Source organism: Leptidea sinapis, chromosome 13, assembly GCF_905404315.1.
Source record: "Leptidea sinapis chromosome 13, ilLepSina1.1, whole genome shotgun sequence".
NCBI lineage: Eukaryota > Metazoa > Arthropoda > Insecta > Lepidoptera > Pieridae > Leptidea > Leptidea sinapis.
Window position 1 is genome coordinate 311,995 of NC_066277.1, and position 22,909 is coordinate 334,903.

General features: G+C 35.5%; 1 protein-coding gene across 1 annotated transcript in view; it reads right to left on the reverse strand.

Annotated features, from left to right (window-relative positions):
• The window catches only part of LOC126967704 (O-acyltransferase like protein-like), an 89,089-nt gene that overhangs the window by 42,878 nt on the left and 23,302 nt on the right, over nt 1-22,909 (reverse strand). The window contains exons 4-7 of the mRNA XM_050812306.1: nt 22,461-22,627; nt 12,364-12,555; nt 11,680-11,850; nt 8,478-8,622 (exon numbers count right to left, since the gene is read on the reverse strand). Of these exons, the coding sequence (XP_050668263.1) occupies nt 8,478-8,622; nt 11,680-11,850; nt 12,364-12,555; nt 22,461-22,603 (651 nt within the window). The 5' untranslated portion in view covers nt 22,604-22,627. The remainder of the gene's footprint in view (nt 1-8,477; nt 8,623-11,679; nt 11,851-12,363; nt 12,556-22,460; nt 22,628-22,909) is intronic.

Sequence of the window (22,909 nt, forward strand, 5' to 3'; positions counted from 1 at the left end):
TCCACCTCCTTTGAGGGTTGAGCTTTAATAAGAAGAAGTGGCAAGAAACTCTTTGTGGCAATCACTCACAAATCATTTCAGTTACAATATATGTAAAGTGATGCAGGAATAATACTCAAACTACAAATACTCAAAAAAAATGTAACTTAATACGTAAAAGCAGGTATTGAGTACAGTCACGGCCAACTACTACTGTATCAACAATACTACCAGGCCATGGTACAGTAGATGCATCAATCCACACACACCGTAAATAAATAAAGGTATTTAGCGACCATTTTATTAGCAATTATAAAATATATACGAGAAATAGCACCCCAAATTTTTACGTATTTCTCACGTACATTAAACAACTAGAATTAAATTAAAACTCAAAAATTACCTGAAATTATCAAAACTCTGCCTCCGCGTCAATTTGATAGTTTTGACCGCGCTTTATATACAACGCCACGCAATCAGAAAGTGTTCAGTGAAAAACTGTCCAAATAACATTATATCCAAATTTAAAAAGAATGGAGTGTCGTATTTCAGATAAGTGCCTCCTTAAATTAACAAAATTTTGTTATTTTTCCAACAAAAACCAGAGTTTTTAAGTAATTATCAAAAACGGAGATAACCTACAAAATATGGCTTTATACTACATTATTCCCGAATACTAAGATCACTTTTTTTTCTATTGACAGAACAACGTTTGTCGGGTCAGCTACTTAGCTATTAATAATTATGACAATAAGATATTTTGATATCTGGGTATCAAAAAAAAATCAAATTTTACTTATTAAGCATTTTAGTAAATAGAATTTGAAGGACTTCCCTTGTAAGTTCGCAGAACCTGTGTTAGGAAAGACCGCTCTTTCCAACGGATAAGAATGCTTACATAATATTTAAATAAAACACTTTTAAATTATTAATACGCGTCTAATTATAACTGTCTGCAGTCCCCCTGAAAACGAGATATGGAAAGGTCTTGAAACGTCGGGTTAACTTAACTAAAAAAGTAACTCTTACAAAAAAATCTCATATAAAAACAGTTACAAGTACACGCGTTTTAATTCTTTAAAAGTGTTTTATTTAAATGTGTAACACTCGCGTTAATCAAAGAAAATACAATACTTACATATTCAACAAAAAAACCAATTGTGTGGTTTTATGAAACCACCATGAAAGTGAAACTTCTTTCCACATAATTACTAATATAAACATATGTATCGATATATATAATATATTATGTTTAAATCAATAAATAAACAAATTATTTTATGTACACTACACGGTCAGCTGCTGCGAATTATAGGCGCCGCCCGACCGTCACGCGACATGCAACACACAGACGAAAAAGTTTGAGACGATGTAATAAAAGTATCACTTTAAAACATAAATAATTAAATAAACCAATCTTAAGTATAACAAAACTTACTAAAAATGGTTTCAATATAACATTTGAAGGTATCTTAATATTTGAGTGGCTCGCACTAAACTTGTAAACATACCATACATAAAAACACTTGTAATCATCTCAAGAATGTGCAACCACTGTGACTATGAAATAATTTAATTTGTAGTTTTTTTAGGGTATGAATTGCCTTATAGCACTGTTTTATTAATGTCAGTAGAATGAAAAAGACAAGTTAGGCTACAATGAAACACAATTTTAGTGAGCGGGGCTTGTTTTATTTAATAAAAAAATGTAAAATCGTGGTGCAATTTTTGAAATGTTAACAATCAAATCATTTTCTAATTGAAGTCTGGTTCTATTTTCCAAAACACAATTTCGACACTTTATGCATAAGATTATATTTTAGGCATACCATGGGCAGCTAAATCTAAAAGGCATTTTTTTGTATATGCGGAGATCATCCAGTTCGGTTGACATATCCAAGAAAGGGTTTAGAATCTATCTACGCCCATATGTAAGTCGGTAAAGAATACTAAAGGTTTCTCTTGCAAACTCTGTGTCATGCAAGGAATTTCTGCACTTACCACAATCGTTTGGTCTAATTTTTCATAGATGTCCGGCAATCGTGTGTGGATACTATTATATTTATATATTTGTTTTTTTGTAATTGCTAATAAAATACTTCGTGCCATTAAAAATTTATTTTTTTACAATGTGTGTGAAAACGATGAACTGTAAATGTTGATTTTAAATAGTGGCAATGTGTTTCTTACGACTTCTTCTCATTAAAGCTCAACTTTTTCCGAAGTGGAGCTAAATGTAAAAAGAAAAATAAATTATTTGACACTCATCAAAGTGTCATTTCATTGACTTAGATGAATAATGTAATTTTGAATTAATTCATTGATAAGGAATAGTAATGATAATGATGATTTAAAAGGATAACATAAATACGTACAATATTAAATGTTGTTTACTTGTGACAACCCTAGCCTACAAGCGTTGTTGTGATCCTGTGTAGACATTGTCGCCATAAAGAAATAGTGTGTTCTTATCCACACGCTGTTTCTTTTTTAATTGAACTGCTGTAATAGCCAATTTATTTTTCTTTATTTATTGACTACATTTCAATGCAGAAGAAATAGTGTTGGAAATTAAATTACACACACAAACATTGAAACACTGGCTAATTAACGCATTTGTTTTGTGCATTTTTTGGGATCACTTAAACTTTACTGCTTCACGGCAGAAATAGGCGCCGTTATGGTACCCATAATCTAGCCGGCATCCGGTACAAAGGAGCCTCCCACTGGTAAGGTAACATGAAATGTATCATTCTACCGTTCATTGCATGTTTGCTACAATCGTGGACGCATACTGGCATTCACTACGAACCTCCTGCGTATGTCTTCGCGCGCGGTGAAAGCTATGAGAAATTGTTATAATGTCTGTTTTTTACCTTTCATGATACATTGCAGCGATGTGTACGGCGAATTCTTTCATTGCATGATACATTTCATGTTACGTTTCACTAGTCTGTACGCACCATAAAAGCATATTATACGTCGCCTAACAAAATACTGACTAATCCTACTCAACCGTTTAAGTTTATTTTAATAAGTTTATAATTATTCTGGGGTTGACATTATGAACATACCTAGCACTTAAATTAAAAGTAATAAAACAAAACAAAATATATATCAACTTTTAATAATTTTCAATACGGTAGTAGCCGATTTTAAAATTACTTTAAGTGATACTTAATTGAAATGCCCTAAAAATTATTTCTTTTTCTGCCTGAGATTATTGAATTAGAATATTTGTTTCAGACTTCTTTATTATAATTTATATACAAATTGCGTTTCTAACGTTTTTCCTTTTTATTCTTATTCTCATTCAAATTTGGTTGAGTTTTATTAGTTTTTTGAAAGTGCCTTTAGTGTTGATTCCCCATTATCATCATCCCCTAAGCTCCTTTTCAACACTGGATCCAGGATGTCCTCGGCATGGATAGAACTTCCAAATTTGGTCTTAAATGTCTTATAACAAAATGACTGTGAATTATTACTTCGACTTAGTGCTACATAAATGTAAGTACTTAAATTATAATTGGAAGCAAATACGGATTTTAAATCTACTCTTTCTTCGAGTCCTTTGCCGGATAAATGTGATTTCCAAACACTAAAGTCTTAACAAAGTTTCTAAATGGTGCCTCGACTAGAAGATACAATGGTAGAGCTGTCAAAAACGATACACATATCACTCCCACGAAATTTGTTGCCTGAAACAAATTTTTGAAGTAGCATTAATTTAGCTTACAAAGAAAGGAATAGTATATTTGGATAAAGAAAAATAGTTGTTTAAGGTGAACCCAGAAATGACTAAAAAGGCATAAAAGGCATTAATTTTCTCAAAATTGATACCTTGAAAATTTTTTTTGATCTGATTTCTAATATTACTATTACCGCTTCGGAAACAAATGGCGCTGTGGGAGAGAAGAAGTGGCGCAAGAAACTCTCCCAGCAGCTTTTCTTGCGCTCTTTTCAATTAAATATAAATATTGTACTAACATTGCTATTGCTATACAATAATCATAGTCTAGTCCCAGGCTGACCGATCACTTAGATGTTCAGCTGTGGACTAGTAAGATTTACGACAGAGCCTATTTTTAATAAAATAATTAAATTTATTCATAGATAATGCCTGAACAGTGGCTGGTACTTTATTATAAAATTGTATACATTTATCCTTAAAGCTATATGTATCTTATAAAGCCTACTAGAATTAGTTATAAGCATTCCCATAATTCTAATGTTATAATAATGAAAATCACTATTAAGAGCAAAAAGATTTTTACTATTGTAGCTCCATTAGTAGTCCATTCTTTCGCTGTAAAAGCCTTTAGGACTGACAACACAGAGGAGGTTTATAGACGGTAGGGGGTGTTTCACCCAAGCCCGACATATGGACCCCAGTTCGGACACTCAATACAAAAATGTATTTTCCGCCTCTCAAAAAAAAACATTTGTAGTAGTCTCCTCTTTCTCACACTCTCGGAACGTCCGACCATTGCCTGGTCAGGAGTGTAGTGCCTATCCGACGCCAACGTCGCAGACCACCAGCGACCCACCGCGTTTGGCACTATAAGTCAGCAGATTGGGATAGGATGCGTTCCTTTTTTGCATCGCAGATGATCCTAGTGCACCGTTGCAGTAGCCGATGTGATACTGCAGGGCATGGATATTTTTATACCTAGCTCTGTAGTACCGATCGGTGGCAGATCACAGCCCTGGTTTAATGCGTCAGTTAAAACAGCATCTGACTGCAAAAAACAGGCGTATCGAACTTGGGTTGCGGCGCTGGGCTCAAAGGATCTGAACTGCAAAGTTCTAAAGAGGAAATATAACCGTGCCTCCAGATTTTTTAAACGGCAAATCGCCCGTGCGAAATCGAAGCACGTCCTCATGGAAGTCAGCCCTTGCCCTTCCGATCCAAAAAAAGGAGACAGTTCGGATCCGGCAAACTACAGGCCTATTGTATATACTAACTATATAACCGCCAGCTCTTGGTATACCTTGAGGGTCACCAATTGATCAACGACCGACAGTACGGCTTTCGCCATGGTCGGTCGACTGGTGATCTTCTGGTATACTTAACTCATAGATAGGCGGCGGCTATAGTAGGCGAGAGTAGGGGGGAAGGCCTGGCTGTTAGTCTGAATATAGCGAAGGGGTTTGATCGTGTATGGCACAAGGCGCTCCTCTCAAAACTCCCATCATTTGGGCTTCCCGAAAGCTTATGCAAGTGGACCTCCAGCTTCCTTACTGGGCGCAGCATACAAGTCGTTGTCGACGGTTATTGCTCGAATCCCAAGCCCGTGAATGCCATAGTGCCCCAAGGCTGTGTCCTATCTCCCACGCTGTTTCTTCTGCATATCAATGATATGTTGGACACCTCCAACCTACCTCGTACCTCGTACTACAAAGCTTCCTTGTGCGGTGTTTCCGGGACGAAACGACATGGGTACCTTCAAAAAAAGCGCGTACACCTTCCTTAAAGGCCCACAACGCTCTTGTGATTCCTCTGGTGTTGCAAGAGAATGTGGGTGGCGGTGATCACTTAACACCAGTGTCCGTACGCTCGTTTGTCCTCCTATTCCATAAAACTACCGCGGACTATGAACGAGTTTGTCGCCTACAAAGTCGAGCCGTTCGCATACTAGCTGGTTAACCATCGGACGTTTGCTGGTAGAACTTTCATCGTGTCATTAAACATTTTTTTAACACAACCAAGCTTCCTAATACTGCAGATAGGTTTATACGCTCGAGTACACCTGTATAAGAAAAGATGCGACACCACCAAATACTACCTGCGGTACGCGAATCGCCTGAATGCAGTCCTGTATAGCATGCAAAATTTTCCCGGAAGCGTATCAAATTTTAACACTTTCAAATATAAACTTAAAAGACGGCTCATTGCGCGCTCGTTCTGTTTATATATTGAATTTATAAGTTAATTGTTATTCTATAATAATTAAGTATGTATTACTTGCAATAGTATTTATGAAAAAACTTTAACTTAAACTTGACAACCGTTGGAATACATTTTAAAATTACATAAAATTTATTCACTCACTATGTTTATGAACGATACGTGGTCCAGCTGAGTCCTAGTCCCGAGCAAATATTGTATAATGTTGATGTGAATGATATACACCATGTAGCTAAGTCTGCTTGGTAACCGCCAAACACTCCAACACGCGATAATGCTTCCAAGCTCTGCAATTATTATAATATAAGGGTGTCATACATGTGTATAGCTTAAAAAACTGCAAAGCCTTTTATATTATATACTTACTGCTAAATTTGAATACCAAACCGAGTACAAGGAACGCATACAAAATGGCAAGTATGGGTCTATGCGCTGCAGCAAATATTATTCTAAATAGGAAAGGCGCTCGTTCATTGCTTCCAAAAGAATACATTCCACAAATACCGAATAAAAGGAATGTTGCTGGTATTACCATCCACGCTAACAATGATAAAATCTGGAGACAAAAAAACAATAATATGATAAACATTTCTGACATTTCAAGTTATTTCTTCACTCATCAAATTGCGATATCTTTGAATTGTAATTTGTAATTGATGAACCACGTGAAGAGATAACATATTTGAACGAATGTTTAATGCTTGGCATATAAAAATATACTTCCAAAAATATTTTAAATTTCCAGAGGATCTTTTTACAAAGGTATTTGTTAGTTGGTCTTAAATGATCTCTGCTATTGACAAGACAAAGCATGCACTTGTTTTGGCCGTGACCCCCCCTGGCTGCAATCGTTAATTTTTATGCGACTTGATAATGTGACTTTGCTTTTCTGGAAGTCACTCCGCTTATATTGGAGTCTGACTTTATATTATGAGATTGTAAAAAGTGTTTCCCATTTTTATATTATCTAAAACCCAAGCTTGCAGTTATTTTCCATAAAATAACTTATTTGCCTGACTATTTCTAAAACAGCAGTTATACAATTCACACTTTTTAACAGATTTATGCATTTTTTTTCTAGTTTACATAATATTTTGATAGATATATTCTGATGGCACTGTAGGTATATTTATATCTTAAAACAGGTTTTGCAATTAGTCTTGACTGCTCTTTTTTGTAAAATGAAAATGCTATCAATATTGGCTGCCGTACCCCATAACAAAATACTGTAAGACATAATGCCGTGGAAATAGAAAAATATACCAATCTAGCCGCTGCTATTTCTGATAGTTTCCTTATTTTCCAAACGGTTTAGGAAGCTGAACTTAATTTAGAAGGCAATATCTCAATATGGAAGCTCCATTGCAATTAAGAATATAATGTAACTCCTAAGAACAGTGTATCAGAAACTAAGTCTAGGGTGAATGTTACATTTGTTAGAGAGAATTTAATACATAAAATTTTTCCTGCATTCATCTAAAGATTATTTGCGGAAAATCAATTAGAAATAACGTGGAGGGCGTTATTAGTTTATGATGATCTCTTTTTCTTTTCTATTTACTACAAATCATTGACAAATAAAATTATATCTGACATTTTATCTTTGCAAAGATAAACCCTTTAACCGTTTGAGATTTATAAGCTCGTTGCGAAAGATATAATAAAATTCATGAAAGGAATCGATCCTTGCAGTAGGTAAGCTATAGTTAATAGTGGATATCACAATAGATCTTATCTGTGGCAGAGAGATAGGGCCTAAACGGTATTGAGCAATTTTACAAATCATCAGCCTAGCGAAACACTCTAAGAAAAAAGGCGATTCCCTCGATTGTATGGAACGTACCGCACGTTCCATACATTGATAAATTGACAGATGTCTGCTATAATCTTGTAAAAAACGGAGATGGCTGAAATCCACTAGGTATTATGCAACTTATTCAAACTTAGCTGGATTATAGTTCGTCACCATTATATTGCAATTACCATTCAAACTTATGTCAAATCGCTGGACGTTTCATACACAGCTTAATTTAAATTTAAATTTTTACTTAAGTTTAGGCTTATTACAAGTTTTGTGAGTGAAGGTCTGTCTTTCCGTCAAAACTTACTAACAAAACTTTCGCAACACCACCCTTCTCTTAATTAGAAACGTTTGGTTCACAATTTCACTTCGGGATAAAATATCTATAATGTTAAAATGTAAAGCTGAACTCAACTGAGATGCATTTTTGTTCTAAATTACTGTTCGCGCCATTTACTAAAAATGCCTAATCTTAAGCGTAACCGCGCTTCACCTGTGGTGAAGAATGGAAACCACTTCACGTCAGCTGTTTTATAAAAAAATTGGCAGAAACGCCTCAATATAATTACTAATTAGTAACTTAAGTGTTGTGTTACGACTATTTCATACCCCGGGGTTTGGTGTGTGCACTACGAGCTGAGTAACGTAATAACAAGTAAGTCCCTTAGTGGTACGGTTACGTTGTATAGGCATAAAGAGAAGACGCCCCCGCCTTTATATCTTTTAATTTTTATTCAAAATAAGTACCAGAAAGGCAGTATAGTACGAGCCACTGGCTTATTCACTTACCTTGCTTTTTGGAAACTGTTTATCATTTCGTTGTGCGTCATGTATGTACAGTCCCAAACACATTCCGATGACGTAAGCTGACAAGTTGTTGTAAGACAAGGTATGTACATTACGGAACTCATCGCTCATCAATTTTCTTATAAATCTGAAATATTATACTTAGTCTACTTAAATTGTCAGTCTCTAACATACTTCTCAGGTCACATCAATATACAATATCTAATTTTAAACCTCCTTTAATCCCTAAGGTTACTTTACATGCAACAAAACTTTTCAATTGTTCCTATAGTGGGAGTCTCCTTTGCACAGCATACCGGCTAGACTATGGGTACCACAACGGCTTTTTTCTGACGTGAAGCAGTAATGTGTAAGCATTAAATTATAATTATTATAAAATACATTCGTAAGAATATTTCCCTATTCTATGTTAATATAATTGAATTAAAACTTCTTTGGGAAAGCTTGGCTTGGAGAATAATCTAGTCAAAGCACAAAATCAAAATCAAAATCAAAACGTTTATTGAACTCATAACATTGATTTACAAAGGCTTAAGTTCAGTCATACACTAAATTTCATAATAATAAATAAATAATATCAAACAGATAAAATTAAAATCAAACAAATCAAATAAGTAATATAAATAACATCAAACAATTAAAATCACATTTTAAGTAGATCAATTCAATTCCAGGCTGCTTTATCATTTAAATAATCTTGGATATTGTAATAGCCTTTGCTGCTTAATTTACTTTTTGTGTAGGCTTTGAATTTATTTATAGACATATTTGCTATATGTTCGGGGAGTTTATTATAGAAGCGAACACACTGACACCTAAAGGAATTACTGACTTTATGGAGTCTTGTGGTAGGCATGACAAGTCTACCTCTATTTCTAGTATTAATACTATGTAAGTCACTTAGTTTTGTGAACTTATTTTTATTCTTTTGTACAAACATCAAATTCTCGTAAATGTATTGTGAGGCCACTGTCATAATACCTATTTCTTTAAACTTATTCTTTAACGAAATTCTAGATCCCATGTTATAAATGGGTCTAACGGCTCTCTTCTGCAGCACAAAAATATCGATCTCAGCAGCATTACCCCATAAAAGGATACCATAGCTCATAATGCTGTGGAAGTAACTAAAATATACTATTCTGGCCGTATCTATGTCAGTCAGTTCTCTTATCTTCTTAACCGCATATGCTGCAGAGCTTAATCTGTTTGCTAAGGCAGATATATGGTCACCCCACTGAAGCTTCTCATCTAGAGTTATACCCAAGAACACTGTCTTATTTACAAGATCCAACATTTCTCCATTTAATTTAATATGTGTGTTAATCTTTTTTACATTTGGTAATATGAATTTTAAGCATTTCGTTTTCTTACCATTCAAAAGAAGATTGTTTACTTTGAACCATTGTTCTACCTTAGAAATAGCATTATTTACATGTTCAATAGTAGTTGCATGTCGATTAACTTTAAATAATAGTGATGTATCATCCGCAAACAATACTATATCATGTGTGTTCTTTATAAGATAGGGTAGGTCATTGATATAAACTAAAAACAGAAATGGTCCGAGAATTGAACCCTGCGGGACACCCATTCCTAACACGGAGCCTGAAGACCTTACACTATTAACTTCAACATACTGTATCCTGTTATTCAAATATGAGATTAATAAATTTAATGCACTTCCTCTTATGCCATAGTGTTGCAATTTCCTGATTAGAATTTCATGTTGGACGCAATCAAACGCTTTGGAAAGGTCGCAAAAGATTCCTAAAGAATCTTGTGAATCCTCCCAAGCACTAAAAATATGTTCCATTAATGCAACACCTGCGTCAACAGTTGAACGTCCCCGAGTGAATCCAAATTGTTTATCATGTATAATTTTATTTATGTTAAAATGAGCGCGTAGTTGACACAGTATTAGTTTTTCAAATATTTTACTCAGGGTAGGCAAAATTGAGATAGGCCTATAATTAGAGGGATCTGATGAGCAACCCGACTTGAATAAAGGTATTATTTTGCTATGCTTCTGTGTAATTGGTACAACAGTGATGTCTTTAGTTATAGTTTTCTTTGTCGGCCAATCAAAACTAATAAGTTGTCCACAGTGATCTGATTCTAGTTGATTTATTATACTTTTGCTGTTAGGCTTTATATTTGTAAAAATGTTATCTAGACAAGTAGCTGTGGTCAGTGTTATTCTAGTTGGCTCTATAAACAAGCTACTGAGATTATATGACATGAACAGACTTTTAAACTTAGTACACATGGAGGAATGTTCTAATAGATTAATATTAAAATCTCCACAAATCAGAACCCTTGTTGCCCTTACAAACTCTAGACAAGACTGCATCCATCACATTTTCAAAATCCTCATATGGTGCTGATGGAGGTCTATACACACTTATAATAATGAACTGATCTAATTGTATACAAGCTATCTCGGCCACTAGTTCCACAGAGAGGCTCACAATGTCCTTTCGTTCCTTGAATTTAATATTTTTATTAATTAATATTAATGAGCCACCATGTATTGAATTAACTCGGCTAAATGAACTACCAACTCGGTGATTAGTGAAGTTAAACATGATGTGATGTGATTTAAGCCAGTGTTCAGTAATACAGAGTATATGTATGTTATTGCAATTCATGTATATTTCAATTTCAAGTTCCTTATTTAACATACCCTGAATATTTTGGTGTACCAGATTAACAACATTATTACAACAAATAAATTTTGATTTGTTTGATACTATACTATAACATGGTTCATTGCAAGAGGTATTCCCTTTTGTCTTATAAATTAATTTAAATTGTTTGGAATAATTTTCAAAGTTTTATTTTTATTATCAATGTCAAATTTAGACTGCTCAATAGAAGCAGTGTGATACACCAAGTTTTTGGCTGATTGTATAAAATAAAATGATAGCGATATAGCTAATCGTTGTTTTAAATATATTGGAATAATATTTCTCATAGAGAAATTAGATTTAATATAATTATTTATATCAATCAAATGGAATTTATTTCTATTATTGCATATCAACATGTCAAGTGATAAATTCAATTTATATCTGATATCATTTTCAGATTGTGACAATCTGTGACCGTAGGGGAAAGTAAACAAAACAACATTCTTTATGTTTAGAGAATCTAAGCACGACGAGAGAGAGACGAGACTTACTCTGGATAAATCACAACAGTAGCTTCAACATCCTTGAACCACACATGTAGCGCTGGTGCAACCAGCCCAATGAGGAACATGATGGTAAACGCAAGCCTCCTGAAACGTTTCCTGGTGGCCAGATAGATGAACAAACCAATCGTAAAGAGTTGGATTTCCACCGAGATGTGCCTGAAAACAAATTTCATCTTTTTTTATAAATATTTTAATCTAAATTACAGAGCTTTAACACATCATGTGACTTTACTTCTGGGGTATCTAGTTTTTAGGCTAGAAGTTGGGAAAATATTACATAAACCAGTTCCAATTTATTCCCTTATTATAAAATCGCTGTACTCACGCTAGCACGTTTATTATTTGAAGAAATCCGGCTCGAAGGACCAATTTGACTATGTACGAGCTGTTGCTACAATACGATAGTCAAATAATAATAAATAAAGATGTTGTTCAGGAATTGGTTATAATATTATGTAAATTATAAAGATGTTGTTAATGTTAATGAGAACGCGTGGTAAGTGCTCGTCACGAAATCTTAATGATGTTGATGACTTTTAGAGCCTTCAATGTGGAGAATGAGTGACAGCGTAAAATTTTGCTCTACTGGTCCTAATTGGCAATATAATTTTTTCTGTTCAAAATGAAATACGGGTGAGTAGATTGTATTTAGCTCTGTACCAAACTTACCAAGATTGAATTAAGCAGGCCCTATCTTCCGTATCAGGAAGAAAGATGTTTACGAATAGTAGATGTGACCACCAGTATCGCCGACAGTCGCTGACGGCCGGACTAACGTAGTAGTTCCACAATGGACCATTTCCAAGGTGACGAAACCACGTGGTGGTGAAACCGAGGATCATCATTATTGCGGGCAGAACCCTGAAACATAGAAATAATGTAAATAAGCCTGACAAATAATTTATTAATAGTTGAAAAAAATACGGGATTCACTCCAGGAATACCGGCAGAAGTGAAAACTAGAACATTAATGTTGTGAATTTTTGAATGGTTGGGGAATAAATTCGCACGAAATGCTTTATTTTAATTATTTATATATTTAATATTTTTAAGAAAGCCAACAGCTGGTTTTACATACATTAAAATAACTTACTTATCAGTATAAATGTATCCACTAGAATTAATGTTGTTAAATACAATTATTGTAGTTAAATACAATATCTATTCATTAATTGCGCTATCGTACACAAAAACAAAATTTATATTACATAAAAAAATTAACACTTCACTATTACAATTATTTTACATTAAAAAGTTTATCTTTCAGAAAAATCGATTTTCATCCATAATTTCAACAACTGTCTTACGAATTTTTTATCAATTTACTTGTCCTGACACGAGTTTAACAATTTTATTCCCATACCAAGAAAAGTGCTCAACGCCGCTAAAGGAGTTTTCACTTCAAAAAGTACCTCAAAAATCAATTTAGAATATCACATAATATTTACAAAGCACCTTAGACTAACATTATAATTACTATCAACTCAGTAAAATGATACTCAATAAATTTGTGTTCTATTGGATTATCATGACCTTCAAATTTTAAGGTAGATGTCACTCACGAATACTGCGACATCCGTTTACGGTTTCTTCGATTTATCGAAATACGTTCTCCTTGCAAACATTTCTGCGATGACCTGACTAAATCTTTTACTTTGTTTGTCTGTATAAAAAGCGACGATATTCCGTTGGTGTTCCAGACCAAACAGATTCTGCGTTGGAAAGTGAAGCAGACACTAGTTTAAAGTAATTAGTGACAGGTCTGTGAGTTTTCATATTGATAATAATAATTGATAATAATAAATTTCGTTTATTACAAAGATTACATATACATTTTTTTTTAGTGGTTGAGACTTCCCAGTAAGTTGTCTTAGGACACTTGTATTGGGAATATCTCGCAACTTCCTTAGCAGATAACTTTTTATTTAGTAAACAATATAGAAATAAACAGAAATGATTAAAAACCAAATTTTACAATTTACAATTAATTGTGTGTGTGTGTGTGTGTGTATGTGTGTGTGTGTGTGTGAGTGAGTGAGTGAGTGTATGGATGTGGGTTTGAATTGGACCTTTGATTGGGTCCATCTATGCAATGCGTGTTTTTATCATGTCAGTCTGATCAGAAGATTTTCCACTTCATCATTTCATAAGCAAGACAAGTTAGCCAATTATGTAAAGCTTTTCTGCATAAATGTAATGTCATAGGATATATATTTAGGACAAGATTTATTTTATTATATAAGAACACTGATTGACAGCTAAACTGTCGCTCAGCAAAAGTAGTGCGAACAGTAATGGTATCTGCTACTTTATCATTTCTTCTACTGATCAATTTGGCGTGATCTAGCGGAAGTGACTTGTGGACGGCTGAAATGATGTTAAGAACATAAACTTTCCTAATTGTCAAAAGATTACAAGTCAAATAGAGTGAATCAGTTGAAAATCTTAAAGGTTTGAAGTACATGACCTTGAGAAGTGATCTTTGAGCTCTTTCCAATTCTAAGAGGCTTATCTTAGTTGCACCGCCCCATACCGGGATGCAGTAGGTGATCACTGATTGAGCCAAAGCGATGTATATTTTATTGAGGACTGTGCTATTCATAACGTGCCGCAGAGTTTTAAAAATCCACATAAGTTTTCTCACCCTGGTTATGACCAGTTCGATTTGGGAATGCTAACTTAACCTTTGGTCAATCAGGATGCCGAGATATTTGGTACAATTCACCTTTTCTATGGAGGGACAATTACAATTCAAATCGTGTGGGTCGGAGCATGAATGGATTCTGATATACAAGTCTTGAACGGGCTGGTATCTGTCATGTGGAGAGAAACATATATAGTTTGTTTTTGATATATTGAGTGACAATAGATTTTGGTTAAGCCAATTTGAGACTCTTTCAAGGCCCATCTCAGCCTTAACCCTCTGTACGGCTTCCCACGAGATACCAGAGAAAACAATGGCTGTGTCGTCAGCATAAGTGAATATACTAGCCCCGTCGATCTGGAGGTTACATAGGTCGTTAATATAGATTAAAAAGAGTGTCGGGCCAAGGACACTGCCCTGCGGTACGCCAAATTTCACATTTTCCATTGTGCTGTGGTATAGGTCAACCTTAACTTCCTGTATTCGGTCAGTTAGGTAGCTGTCTAGGAGAGAGAGGGCTTTGTCACGAATGCCTAGGCCCTCCAAACTGCGCACAAGAATGGGAATAGAAACTGTGTCAAAGGCCTTTTTTAAATCTAGGAAAACTGCGAGACATTTATTGCCCTTGTCCACTTCTCTTATTATAGTTTTTGTTTATCCTAAAATTGCGTCTTGTGTGGAAACACCTTTTCTAAAGCCATATTGACAATTAGAAATAATATTATATTTATTGAAGTATTTAAGAAGTCTATTGTTAATTAATTTTTCTATTATTTTTGAAATAGCAGACAATACAGAGATAGGTCTATAATTGTTTACATCAGTTTTATTCCCACTCTTGTACACAGGAGTAACAATGGAACGCTTTAGAGAGGAAGGAAATATACCTGATTTAAAGCAGAGATTAGCCAATCTTGTTATAAGTGGGATCAAGTAATCTTTAGAGAGCTTAAGAAATTTCGTTGAAATTCCGTCCCAGCCAGGAGCGCTTCTAGAGTCAAGACTCATAAGTATGCTATTGATCACTTCAGTATCAGTATCAAGTAGTACAAAAGAAGATGAATGAAAATTATGTATAGAGGGACTTTGGTAGGAGCCAGTTTGCTCAATTATTGTTTTAGCCAGATTTTGTCCATTTTCAACAAGGATTCTATTAATCAGATTTACTTAGTTTTGTGGGTCAGGAGTAATATTAAGTAACTTAGTAGTTTTACATTGTGCTTGAAATGAAAGTCATGTTGGTTAGTTATTAGGAGCTCTGGCTGTGATTATGACTGACCGTGGGAAAAGTTAATATACAGGAGGAGCACCAGTTTATGATGAGGTATAATTTTATTTATTATTTCTGATTTTTTTTTATATCCATAGTTAATTCGGTCGACGAACGAGACGAATATTTGCAAAATCGAGTTTAGTGACTATTCGATTTATTTATTACATTTAGTGACTATTTTAGTTGCGATAATTATGTTAACAATGTCGCCAGCTCTTTCCATCTCATCAAACTTTTCAAAATCTCTCAACCTGATAACATTATTTTAATAAATAGGGTTATACATCTGGTACACACATTGGGAAAAAATATGATGCACGCACACAGCGATATAATTTTCCATCACTTACCGCTAGTTGCACAAAGCATCCTTAAAGTTAATGTTTAGTTATATCACATGCTATCCTTGACTGTCAAATTGAAGAAGAAAGTGACGGTATTATATTTCATGAAACATTAACTTTTAAGATGCTTTCTGCAACTAGCCGTTAGTCGATTAATGTCCGACTTATGTAGTGTGTATAGACTCTTAGTAATATGACCTAAATACGTTTATTTAAAACTTATATAAATTTTATTTATTTGTATATGTTAATATTTCATTGTTTACATAAAAGTATTTTGTTATTAATGTTAGTCATTATCGATACAGATATAGAAACCGACTTAAGCGGTAGAATGGATATTTTTATACAAAGCTCTGTAGCACCGATCGGTGGCAGATCACAGCCCTGGTTTGATGCGTCAGTTAAAGCAGCATCTGACTGCAAAAAACAGACGTATCGAACTTGGGTTGCGGCGCTGGGCACAAAGGATACGAACTGCATAGTTCTTAAGAGGAAATACAACCGTGCCTCGAGATTTTTTAAGCGGCAAATCGCCCGTGCAAAGTCAAAACACGTCGTCAAAATCGGCGAGCAGCTTTCCAGTTACCCGACCGGAACACGCAAGTTCTGGTCGTTGTCGAAAGCTGCTCTTGGTAACTTCAGCCAGCCGTCCATGCCACCGTTGCACATGAGGAATGACACCCTGGCCCATACGGCAAAAGAAAAAGCCGATCTCCTGTGCGCTCTTTTCGCCTCCAACTCGACTCTGGACGACAACGGAAAAACACCGCCGACCATCCCGCGGTGTCAGAGCTCTATGCCTGAAGTACAGTTCAGACAGAAAACTATTAGGCGAGCTCTGTTTTCGTTGGACGTCAGGAAGTCGAGCGTGCCGGATGGCATTTCTCCAATCGTGCTTAGAACGTGTGCCCCTGAGTTGACGCCGGTGCTAACGCGTTTATTCCGGCACTCTTATACTAAAGGCGTAGTCCCTGACCCATGGAAGTCAGCCCTTGTCCATCCGATCTAAAAACAAGAAGACAGTTCGGATCCGGCAAACTACAGGCCTATTGCTATTACCTCCTTGGTCTCCAAAATCATGGAGAGCATAATAAGCCGTCAGCTCTTGGAATACCTAGAGGGTCACCAGTTGATCAACGACCGACAATACGGGTTTCGCCATGGTCGCTCGGCAGGTGATCTTCTGGTATACCTAACACATAGATGGGCTGCGGTTATTGAAAGCAAGGGGGAAGGCCTGGCAGTTAGCCTGGATATAGCGAAGGCCTTTGATCGTGTATGGCACAAGGCGCTCCTCTCAAAACTTCCATCATTTGGGCTTCCCGAGAGCTTACGCAAGTGGACCTCCAGCTTCCTTACTGGGCGCAGCATACAGGTCGTTGTTGACGGATATTGCTCGAACCCGAAGCCCGTGAATGCTGGAGTGCCCCAAGGCTGTGTGCTGTCTCCCACGCTGTTTCTTCTGCATATCAACGATATGTTGGACACCACCAACATTAATTGCTATGCAGACGACAGCACTGGTGATGCCGTATACATGGGCCATGCAGGTCTCTCTCGGGAAATCGTCGACCAGTGCCGGGAGAAATTTGTGTCTTCTATCGAGTCCTCTCTCGAGAAGGTCACGGAATGGGGTAACCCCAGAAGACTCGAGTTTGCGCGTTTACCACTAAAAAAACCCCATTTGTCGTATCACCGCTCTTCGACAATACTTCCCTTAAAGCCTCGCCTAGTATCGGAAGACTGGGTCTCGAAATCTCGAGCGATTGCCAATTTCGTGGTCATCAGGAGGGTAAAGCCAAATTGGCTTCAAAGAAACTGGGCGTCATTAATAGAGCACGGCAAGCCGGCCCACATACTAGCGCTCTACAAAGTGCAGGTCCGGTCACACATGGAGTATTGCTGTCATCTTTGGGAATGGTGCACACCACTATCAGCTCGATCCATTTGACCGCGTGCAACGTAGAGCAGCTCGAATTGTCGGGAACCCAGTGCTCTGTGAACGGCTGGATCACTTGGCGTTGCGTAGAGACGTCGATTCATTGTGTGTCTTCTACCGCATTTATCACGGGGAGTGTTCCGAAGAGCTGTTTAACCTGATTCCTGCCGCCGAATTCCGCCTTCGCACGACACGCCACAAATTAGGATATCATCCCCACCATCTGGATGTGTGGCGGTCCTCCACAGTGCGGTTTACAAGGAGCTTTCTTCTAAGCTTTACTACTAAGCTGTGGAATGAACTTCCTTGTGCGGTGTTTCCGGGACTTCTATTATTATTATTGTTATGATTGGGAGAAGAGGGAATTTAAATAAAAATGTTCTACAAAAATTATACAATGAGTTAAATGGTTTAAAAATAGAAAATCTTATAATATTCACACTGCCATTTATACAGGATTTGCCACAGGAAAACAAAGCAAGAGACAATTTAAATAATATGTTAACCCTATTGTCTCATTCAAATTATGTGACATATAATGGTAATTTATTATGTAGTAACATACACATAATTGATATTAATAATATAATTAATCATAAATGTAAAATGTTGACATTTGATAGGTATACACCTATCTAATTTTTATAAAAGACAGATAGCTAAATCGCTATCCTTTTATTTATTTTATAACTCAGCCAATGATTTGGCAACCCGATCCCCTGCTTCTATTGAGCAGGTTAGTAAGTCGATTAGCACTGCTTCTATTGAGCAGTATAATAGCTTATTGGACTCTGCTCCTATTGAGCAAAGTAATTATTTGATTGACACTGCTTCTATTGAGCAGTCTTATAGTTTATTTTCTGGTTTGGAATATGTTCCAAATTATTTAAATTAGTCAATAAGACAATAGGGGACTCCTCTAGCAATATAAATACACAATGTACAAGTAATAGTAAACATAATAATTGTAAAGTTATAAACCTGATGCACCAAAATATGCATGGATTGTTAGGTAAAGAACTGGAACTGGAGTTACCAAATGCACTATGAAAATATTGATATCTTATGTCTTACTGAACACTGGCTTATGAGGTCATTTTTAACTCAGTGGTCATCAGGTGGCAAGTGTGTTTAGCAGAGAAAAGGCAACACGTGGCGGCTCTCTTATACTTGTAAGTAAATCATTTAAATTCAAAGACCGTAAAGATATTGTGGACCTCTCTGTTGAACGTACCATTGAAATAGCCTGTGCAGAGCTGGAGTGTGCCATTGTTGTAAGTATATACAGACCCCCCGATGCATTATATGAGTTATTTGAGAGTGTATTGGAGGAGGTTCTATCAAAATTATCAGAATCTAAGAAATATATTATGATTTGTGGTGACTTTAATATTAACTTATTAGAAAAATCCACCACAAGTATTAGATTCAAATCTTTGTTTAAATCATATAATTTATCAAATATTTTCTTAGAACCTACTAGAGTAACCAGCACCTCTAAAAGCTGTATTGATAATATTTTTAATAATTATAAACCTATTTCTCAATCAATAATTAGTAAACTGAGCTCAGACCACTTTGGTCAATTAGCCTCTTTTAATATTGAAGGAAACAAATGTACTTCAACTAAAAAGTTTATGTTTGTTCCTGTAAACAATAGGCGAATGGAGAAATATAGAGGCAATGTTTCAGAAAAACTCTCAAACTTGTATTTGAATTATAACAGTACTCCAAATGAGATGTATGGTAAGTTATTTAAAATAATTAAAACAGAGTTTGCTTCTATATTTACTTCAAAGACACTCAACTCGGCTGGTCTCTTGTCATTTAACAACTGGGCAACAGCTGGTATTCATAGGAGCAGACAACGGTTATATGAACTATATAGTGAGAGATCATCATGTAATCATGATGCATCTTTCCTTGTATATGTGAAAAAATATTCAAAATTATTTAAGAAAGTATGTACAATTGCTAAGTCAATGCATATTAGAGAAATAATTAAAAATGCTTCAAATAAAATAAAAATGACTTGGAAAGTTATTAACTGGGAATCTGGAAGAGCGAAAGACTGCAAGTTTGAATATAATCTAATAATAAACAATACAAAAATCCACTTTAAGCAGGAAGTAGCTTCTGCTTTTGAGAATTTTTTTTCTGACATTCCAGTTTCCATCTCAAACACCCTTGTCTCCTCCACCTCCACCAGTGTTGCCGAGTCACTTCTTTTGGAAAATGTTAAGGAATGTAAACAAAATTTCAAATTCAGCGTTGTTAGCCCAGCAAAAATAATTAAAACTTTCAGATCCTTAGTAATGAAAAAAACTGCTGATATATGGGGCATATCTCTAAAAATAATAAGTTCTGTTATTGACATCATAGCACCATATCTAGCACTAGTTTTTAATAGCTGTATTGAACATGGCGTGTTTCCTGACCTTCTGAAGTATAGTAAAATTACTCCAATATTCAAATCGGGAGTCACTTCTGACCCGAATAACTATCGCCCTGTTTCGGTGTGGCCGACCCTTAGTAAAATTTTTGAAAAAATTATTTTAAGCCAAATGCTTACTCACTTTAACACTTATAAGTTACTTCATATAAAACAATTTGGCTTTACTACGCTCGACGATCGACTATGGACGCAGGTTTTGAACTCATCAGGAATATTTTTGAGGCCTGGGAGGAATCACAGAATGCACTTGGTATCTTCTGTGATTTATCTAAGGCTTTTGATTGTGTTTAACATTCAACGCTGGTCAGGAAGCTATGCCACTATGGTATAAGAGGATCTGCACTCGATCTTCTGATCTCATATTTAAATAATAGAATTCAGAGGGTCGAGGTGAATGGCAGGAGATCTCCTGGGACTCCTCTCGGTATGGGGGTACCACAAGGGTCTATTCTTGGACCCTTTCTCTTCCTAATTTTTATAAATGATCTACCTAACCTTGTAGAAAAAAAACACAAGGTGGTATTGTTTGCGGATGACACTTCACTTATATTCAAAGTGAAACGAAGCCAAGTTTTATATGACGAAGTAAACAATGCTCTATCTGACATCGTGTACTGGTTTAGCGCCAATAACTTATTGTAAAATAATCATAAAACCAAATATATTAAATTCACCGCGCCAAATGTCAAAAATATAGATGCGAATATTTTATTAAATGGAGAGGTGGTAAAACCAGTGGAATCTGCTATATTTCTTGGCATTACTCTTGAATCCTAATTGCAGTGGGGACCCTATATTGAAGGATTGGCGAATAGGCTTAGTTCTGCAGCATATGCGGTTTAGAAAATCAGACGGTTAACTGACATAGATACGGCGAGATTAGTATACTTTAGTTATTTTCATAGTATTATGTCCTATGGTATATTGTTATGGGGCAGTGCAGCTGATATTAATACTATCTTTGTGCTGCAGAAGAGGGCTATTCGCGCGATTTATAACCTAGGTCCTAAAGAATCATTAAGAGAAAAATTTAAAGAAATAAACATTTTGACTGTTGCTTCTCAATACATTTTTGATAATGTTTTGTATGTTCATAAGCACATTGAGGAATTTTCTAGAAACTGTGACATTCATAATGTTAACACGAGGAACAAACATAAACTTGTTATGCCTACTACTCGGTTGGGTCGAGTTAGTAAGTCTTTTGTTGGGCGATGTATATGCTTCTACAATATGATCCCAGAAAATGTACAAAACAAATGTGTTACGAAATTTAAAAGAATTGTTAAAAAACGTTTGTGTGGGAAAGGTTATTATAGCATAAACAATTTTCTTAATGACACCACGGAGTGGGATTAAAGCGAACACACTAAGGCTCTTTAATTATAAATGTTTATTGGACGATATTACATTGTAATCCATATTTTATATAAAAAAAAAGTCCGCTGAGTTTCTTGCGCCCATTCTTCTCTGTCTCTTTTGAATGGGTGGTAGATTTTGACGTTCAATAAGTGATTATAAGTCCTATTTTGAATAAAAATATTTGAATTTTGAATTTTTGAACGATACGACATAAGTACCTTCAAAAAAAGCGCGTACACCTTCCTTAAAGGCCGGCAACGCTCCTGTGATTCCTCTGATTTTGCAAGAGATTGTGGGCGGCGGTGATCACTTAGCAACAGGTGACCCGTACGCTCGTTTGTCCTCCTATTCCATTAAAAAAAAAAGTTACAAAATATTAATTTTAATGCACACGCTGAAACCAGTAACGGATTTACAATTATTGCCATTAATTTCGACACACATTAAATTTAACACCATAATATTAAATAATTAATTTTTTTTTTTAGTGATAACCCTAACTACTACTCCTAGATCTAGTAGAAGATCTACTGTAGATGAAGCCACAACCTGAGAGTCCAACAAATCACACAAGATTTATCAACGACACGTCACTTGAACTATGCTAGGCTCAGTGATAAGAGCGCTCGCACAGAATGCGAAAGGTCACGGGTTCGAGACCCGCATCGTTCATAAATTTTGTTTTTCAAATTTTTATTTGTGCAACATAACATTATTTAACCTACAATTATTATTATTATAGATACCTTCCTAATCTATTGATTAATATCAATGGGAATAGTGTCCACGATACACGGTGTTGCTCCGCACTGATTTTGAGCGCATGCGTGAGGAGACATCCTGACATCATGAAGTAGACTTGAGTTAAAGCTGATCCACTGAATACCATTTGGTAAGACAGCTTCTCGAAGTTCTAAAACACAATCAATACTTTATTTATGCTTGTAAAAATGTCTTAGACATATCTGTTAAAAACATACGTTTTATTCACAATTTTATCTACACCCATAATATGAATCCTCTAAATAGATTCTGAAACAGTTAGCTTATTGCCAACATTAAAACACCCTATGTCCTAATAACCATTATCTACACCCATGCTTTAAATCCTCTATTAAAGATTCTGAAACAGTTAGCTTATTGCCAACATTAAAACACCCAATGTTCTAATAACCATTACATCATCCAAAAGAGT